This window comes from Penaeus japonicus, unplaced genomic scaffold (assembly GCF_977035675.1).
Source record: "Penaeus japonicus unplaced genomic scaffold, GWHDUDI00000001_assembly GWHDUDI00000011, whole genome shotgun sequence".
Taxonomy (NCBI): Eukaryota; Metazoa; Arthropoda; class Malacostraca; order Decapoda; family Penaeidae; genus Penaeus; species Penaeus japonicus.
The window spans coordinates 41,785,212-41,792,711 of record NW_028234413.1 but is presented as its reverse complement, the minus strand read 5'-3'; the positions used below and the strand labels follow the sequence as shown (position 1 = coordinate 41,792,711).

General features: G+C 33.3%; 1 protein-coding gene across 2 annotated transcripts in view; it reads left to right on the top strand.

The window, feature by feature from the left end:
- The first annotated feature begins 3,878 nt into the window (after window positions 1-3,878).
- LOC122244484 (uncharacterized) overlaps window positions 3,879-7,500 on the top strand; it is an 11,974-nt gene continuing 8,352 nt past the window's right edge. Inside the window, exons 1-3 of one of the 2 annotated variants that reach the window (XM_043002407.2) lie at window positions 3,879-4,113; window positions 4,991-5,090; window positions 6,045-6,767. In XM_043002407.2, the coding sequence (XP_042858341.2) occupies window positions 4,097-4,113; window positions 4,991-5,090; window positions 6,045-6,767 (840 nt within the window). In that variant the 5' untranslated portion in view covers window positions 3,879-4,096. Of the gene's footprint in view, window positions 4,114-4,987; window positions 5,091-6,044; window positions 6,768-7,500 lie in introns of both variants that reach the window. The other variant, XM_043002406.2, reaches the window with a different exon arrangement.

Sequence of the window (7,500 nt, the reverse complement as noted above, 5' to 3'; positions counted from 1 at the left end):
ATCTCCGAATGGCGAAAATGCCAAATATTTCCTGATTTTTATTTTATGTCGTCTCATTCAATCGTTTAAAGAGTATCTCAATGATGGTTTACAACAAAATTTATGTAACATTGAAGTAAGATTATGATGTATAATATACTGCATATTTCGAGACTCCAGTTCATGCGTGAAAATATAAAACAAATACCACGATATGTAGCCTTGATAAATGGGTGGTAAATAATTGTTTGAATCCTTCGGCTTGGATTACATTTACTTTTTAACTCCTAAGAAACTGAATTCAGTAAGTGTTTGACATGAAAAACACTTAAACAACAACAAAAAGTCTATTGGATGTATTTTTATGTTCATTCTCAGGGCAGACTGGTAATCAAAGGCTATTGAAGTATATAGTCACAATCAGAGTAATGCGTTCGAATTTGTTTAGATTTGAGGGGCAGCAAGTGGTCTCTTCAGAGAAAACTGAAGTAAATCAAGTCGGTAACTCATGTAAAACAATAAAATACCTGAGTTTAGTATTATTTACTGTGATAGCCTATAATGTTTGCAAATAATAATAATTTTGTGTGTTGTGCGATATCCATTTTAAACAAAACTTCTGTAATACAAGCACAATATGCGAGGATAACTTTTGTTGCAATGAAATTATCATGAAAAATATAGCATACCTAGGTGAATAAGCCTAGAATAAATTTTGCTTTGATTGATGTGTCATGGAATGAATTCTAAATTTGCACAGATAAGATCTATTTACTGACTGCTAATCTGCACAACTAGTTTTTTGAAGAAATAAACTTTTTTCATGCTTAAAGTAGCATGATGTTAACATATTCAGATTCACATTCCGATATGAATTATTAAAGCAAACAAGAAATGTATTTTATGAACTTATAGGTGTTTTTCATCAGAAGAAGAAGCAAATAACTATAAAAAAAATGTTTTTCAAAGGCGCGCCACAGAGGCACGGGTCGCTCTGTGAGCGTGACGGCTGGTTTTGTTCGAGCGGTACGACACTTTCGCTGTCGTACGCCCGACAGTGCCCATGAAGTGAAATGATTTCAAGACATTTGACGCTGCAGATAAGGCCTTATATACCAACAATAACGTTAATGCTAATATAATGATGATGACACTGGTGCTGCAAAAACAATGAGGATGAAAATGATGACAATGAAATGATAATGTCGCAAATAATAATAATTATAATAATAATAATAAGGGCAATTAAATTGATAATTACGATGATCAGAATATCTGAATATCAAACCAATAATGATAAAAAACAGTGTATGACAATTACAACAAAACACAAAATGATAAGGATGACAAGATTAGTTTAACAAATGATAATGATTAATCAATAATAGTGATAGTGATGATGATGATGATGATAATGATAATAATAATAATAATAATGATAATGATAATAATAATTAAAAAAAATAATAATAATTATGATAATAATAATGATAACCATTATCATTGTTATCACCATTGGTATAGAAATGATAATATCAATTATAAAATTACTACTAATTACTGATAATGATAATAATAATAGCTATAACATTAGTTATAATAATGATAATAACAACGATAATAATAGTAATAGTATTAATAAAGATAATACTAATAATAATGAGGAAGATAATTATCAAGAGATCATTATCCTGTCATTATAATTATTTCGTGTCATGCAATAACAATGATGACAATATAAACAATTTTAATCTATGTCTGTCACCTGTTGCATTAGCTGTCTGAATTATATTGCAATTAAATTCAATGAGTGAAAGTGCCACTATCATTATTTTTTGTGCAGTTTTGTATAATGATGGTTATTATTGCTATGCTATGATAAACTCAACGCTAATGATTGTGATAATAATTATGATGATTATTACTGTTATCATTATTATCGACCTTATTCCAGTAATCATGCCTAATGTTGAAAATTATCATAGATTATTAATTGATTGATTAGATTAATTGAATTGTCATTAGTTTTGTTATCATTGTTCTTTATTATCGTTATTATTATGATTAATATTACCATCATCATTTTATTCTCATTAATCTTATTATTACTATTCTTGTTATTATTATTATGATGATTATAATTGTTATCGTTATTATCATTCTTATATAATTATAACTATTGGAATTGATAATAATATTCATTATTTTGTATCCCTATTGTTAACATTATCATTATCGTTTTCGATATCATTACTGCTGTTGTTGTTATGAATACTATCATTATCATTAGTATCATCACCATTACCTTGAACATCATTCATTACCAAAATCATCTTAGGATTCATTATCATCATTATCATCAACTTCTGATTACTGGCAGTTGGCAGTTTATATCATTATCCTTATCAAAACAACCATTTTTTTCAGATTTATTATATCATTGTCACTCTTATAATCTCTATACGAAATTATTATCATTCACCTTCATTGTCTTACATTATGGAAATAAAGCGTAATTTTGCATTGGGTATTTCACTTTTTTTTTTCTTTTTTTTTTTTAACGTGAGCTGCATTCAGATTGCTTATTTTTCTTTTTTGTCGAAATTTAGTGCACAAAAGCATTAAAAAAATAAGATTTCACTTTTCTAATTCCCTCTCACTATCTGTATCAATACTATTGCTATTGAGACATCATTATCATCATTATCACTAGAGTTATGAATGCAACTGCATGGTCAATAATAAGTCCATATCAATCTATTTATTATACGCATGTAGCCCGACGTAATTATACCAGTCTATGGGAATCAATTTATTGGTTTTTGTCATTTTGTAATGATGCAAGCATACTTAATTCTTTTACCTGTGTATCCCCTTAATCACTCAATCATCATATCTAATTATGTTTTAATAAGGCAGACTATGGTATATTTTTCCTATATGTAAAGATTGAATATGTTAGATATGGATAAAGGCTAGGTTTTTGTTATGGACAGTTTTCAGTATTTCCATAATCATATTTCACTTACCAGTTTAATCATTTATATATTATTCTTTGTGAGTTTCTACGTGTTTTTATACGTTTTCAAAATTGCATTTCATATATTTTTACTTCTTTTTATTTTTTATTTTTTCGCTCCCTTGGTCCTAAGACTGGCATTTCGCTCCCGTAGATTTTCGCACTGTTTGTCATTCAGTGTTTTTTGTTAATTGTTTATTTGTTTTAGAATAACAAGTATCTAATATAATAATATGACCGTAGTAATAAAATAAATTGCATTGATCAGAGTATATGATACTTGTAATGGTAATATATTAGCAATACGGTGTAATATAGACAGTTTTTGGCGTAATTTAGCTGTTGTCTCAGCATTTTGAGATGATTAATCAGAATAACATAGATTTTATGTATCTGATTAATAACAAGAATAGGGGATTGATATAAAACTTCAACTGCAAAACTTTAATCTTTCTGTAGGACACGCAAATGTCCTCTCAGTTTATAATCCGCAATTTTTTACTATTTCACATTAATGTTTCCCACTTTAATGAAACGAAGACATATTGCATTTCAATAAAAGCCATCTTTGATTCGCCGATCTATCAAATTCTCAATATACCCAACATCTCTCAAGATAAATGACATTAGGAGGACACAAGACCAAAGTGCAACCATAAATATCCCAAACTAATGGAAAAAAAATACAAATGCACAAAGAACGAGTGATAAAAATAGCAAGGATGATGATTAAGGAAAATAAAAGATTATGAGATACAGAATACACACACACTCATTAACATAGAGAGAAAGCAAGACCGATTTACGAAATCAATAAACGAAAAAAAGCAAAAACAAAACACATCTTGCAAATAAAATCAATAAAGACAAGCAGAATAATGGATCATGCAATATTCAACAAGACCTTTACACAAACGGGAAATATAGACGGAATTATTTGAAAATTTGAGATTGCGCAGTTGATAAAACTCCATTTAATCACAGGAGAAGAGACAGCTGCATTTCCCCCCTTATTAATTACATAAATATCTATTTGATGTGGTGATTTATATACGTATTTGTGAATTAGATATGTTGCCATAGAGAGAAAATGACGTAATGAGTTACAAAAGAAGGTGAGATGTTTTTATTTATTTGTTTTTTTTTACTGTGAATCATTTGCATTCAAGATTAATATGTGTTTAGGGAAGTGATTTACGTGTTCCATGTTGGGAATTAGTTTTATTAATTATATCCTTTGTTATTAAAGAGCTAGGTTGTTGTATCTCCTCTTCCTTCTGTATATTTTTGCTTGGGTGTTTTTTTTAAAGATAATTTACGTGTTTTAACTTCATTTGTTCATTAGGAAATCCTATTTTTCCTGAAACATTTATTTGTGGGTTTTAGCTCAAGGAATTGCATCCATTTTGGATTTATTTTTCTCCATTATAACTATTTATGATAATGGGAACATATGTAGTCTTGTCTTTTGTATTTGTAAATTTCAATTGAATGAGTTTAATGATTTTTGTAAGAAAGGAAGGTATTGATGTAGACTGAATAGAATTAAGCTTGATTTAATGAGATTTGATTTTTTTCATATGATACTTAACTAATTATCATTGTAATGCATGCAATATATAATTCATCTTTGCATTTTTATGCTATTTGTTTTAAACTTTGAGAATATAATATATATTTTTTTCTGTCAAGGTGAAGTTACTTGCTAATTGTAATTTTCCAATTTTGCTCACCATAGATTTTTGTAATTGAAATTTCTATCTTTTTTCTCCTTTTTTTATGTATATTATATTATTGTAAATGTAGTAGCAATTATGATAAAATTGACTGATTTATATATGGATCTTATATCCATAATAAATCATTTACAGCATTTTTAATAAGTAAATAAGTCGTGTTCATATTTTTTTAAAAGCCCAAGTATGCCTATACATACATATTTTTTATTCTAGCATATACTTTTCCCAATGCTAATAAACCTTTTTCCAGTAGGTCTGAACAAACCTTGACGATGGCAGCTAACTCAATAACCGTTCAGTGGAATGCGCATTACTCTGCCCTCCTTCAACTGCTTAAGAACGCCAGAAGAGAGGTATGGAACCTTGGATAGACGTGTCGTACATTCCGTCAACCCATCGGCTCATTAGCCTAACACTGGTGCCTGAGCCTGATGGTGTTCTGACAAAGGCCAATAGAGCTCTGCTGTCTGTATGCTGATGAGACGGATCTTGTAGATGTTTTGTGTGTGTATGTGTGTGTGTGTGTGTGTGTGTGTGTGTGTGTATGTGTTTTGTGTGTGTGTGTGTGTATGTTTATGTGTTTTGTGTGTGTGTGCACTTGTGTGTGTGTGTGTTTGCTTAGAATTAGATAAAAAAAAAAAAAAAGTATTCAGCAAACATGAATATTAGACTACACACTTCAAGTAATCAGATTATATATAGGAAACTCAAAGACAAAACAAATAGAAGGAAGTTCATTACTACATTAATAAAATTTCCTGTTATTGGAAAAAATTCCCTTAGCGAACTTAGATTAATTGAAAGTCTGTATCTTATTTCTCAACTCATAGCTTATGAGTTTTTAAATTTTATTACTAATAGCCAAATAATCAGTACAAAATAAATGCTTCAACTTTTTTTTTTCAGTTTCATATATACTGTTACCAAAAAACTTTTTTGTTGTAATATGAAATCAGGAAGATTAGTTCAACTTTGATTATGATAACGATGTGTTTGTTCTTATATTTTCTTATGAATATGTTTTGTTTACTGTCATTTATTAATGTAAATATATGGTTATAATTTTTTATCTAATTTGATGTATACTAGCATCTTAGAATTCTTTAGAATAATGTGTTGTACAACCTGAACCAGTAGTTGATATTATTTGAAACACTGAATATACTTTTGGAAGCTAGAGGCCAATTTTGAAAGATGAAAAAGAAAATATTAATCACTTCTTTTGTGATAGAAGCCAAATGCATCTTGAACTAATGTCAAGTGTCTGTATGAAGTATATACATATATTTTTATTTTTATTTTTACAGGATTGGTATTGCGATGCAACCATCTTGTGCAACGGAAAGTATTATTCCGTGCACAAGTTTGTCTTAGCAGCATGCAGTGATTATTTTGAAGAGATGTTCAACAGGATTAAAGGCAGACACCCCATGGTCGTCATGACAGACATGAAAACGGCCCGTCTGGAGGCCTTGCTCTCCTACATGTACGAGGGGGAAGTCGACATCATGCAGGAGGACTTGGCCGGCTTCATGGAGACGGCAGAAGCGTGGAAGGTCAAGGGACTCTCCAGTGCAAACGATGACCAAGAGCAGACCGAGGCGGGAAGGAGAGTCCAGACTGCCCCCGGCGAGAGGCACGTGCCCTTGCCCGTCCTGGACCAAGTGCAGGAATACAGCAAGAGGAGGATGGCCCTGAACAACGACTGGCAGAAGGCAAAGCGCATGAGGTACTCGGACATGATCAGGGATCTGCCACCCATTTCAGTCACGGAGGAGACCTTCTCGCAGAACGTCTGCGTGGAACTGGGGCACAACCCGAACATCCCAAGCATTGTCCCAGGTTCGGCTGTCAGCCTGAGCACATCCATGAAAGCTTGTAATGTCACTGCTGAGGTGAAGAAGAATGCTGAGCCTGTTAGGGGTGTGAGTGGTAGTCAGGCTCAGCAGGGAGAGAGCAGTAAGGTGGTTCAGCATAAGGGGGGAAGTCAGAACGGTGGGGATGACGTCTGCTCAGATGTTTCGGATGAGGTGAGATAGCTGTTTCTTGATTTGTTCTGTGGACTACTGGTTTAGCTTGCTTTTTTTGTTCTTCTTTCATTATCTTCTGTTCTTCATTTTCCTTCTCCTTCTCTTTTGCCCCCCCCCTCCTTTTCCTCCTCTTCTTTCTCCTCCCCCTCTGCTTCTTATTATTATCATTATTTTTTGTTTTTTTTCTTATTATTATTTTTCTTCTCTCTGCTCCTCCTCCCCTTCCCCTTTTCTCTTTTTTCCTCCTTGTCCTTCTCCTCCTCCTCCTCCTCCTCCTCCTCCTCCTCCTCCTCCTCCTCCTCCTCCTCCTCCCTCTCCTCTCCTCCTCCTCCTCCTCCTCCTCCTCCTCCTCCTCCTCCTCCTCTTCCTCCTCCTCCTCCTCCTCCTCCTCCTCCTCCTCCTCCTCCTCCTCCTCCTCCTCCTCCTCCTCCTCCTCCTCCTCCTCCTCCTCCTCCTCCTCCTTCTCCTTCTCCTTCTCCTTCTCCTTCTCCTTCTCCTTCTCCTTCTCCTTCTCCTCCTCCTCCTCCTCCTCCTCCTCCTCCTCCTCCTCCTCCTCCTCCTCCTCCTCCTCCTCCTCCTCCTCCTCTCCTCCTCCTCCTCCTCCTCCTCCTCCTCCTCCTCCTCCTCCTCCTCCTCCTCCTCTTCCTCTTCCTCTTTCTCCTCCTCTTTATCATCCTCCTTTTGCATATCATGAGACATAATAAAGAAATTTGATATCTATTTCGATAACCAT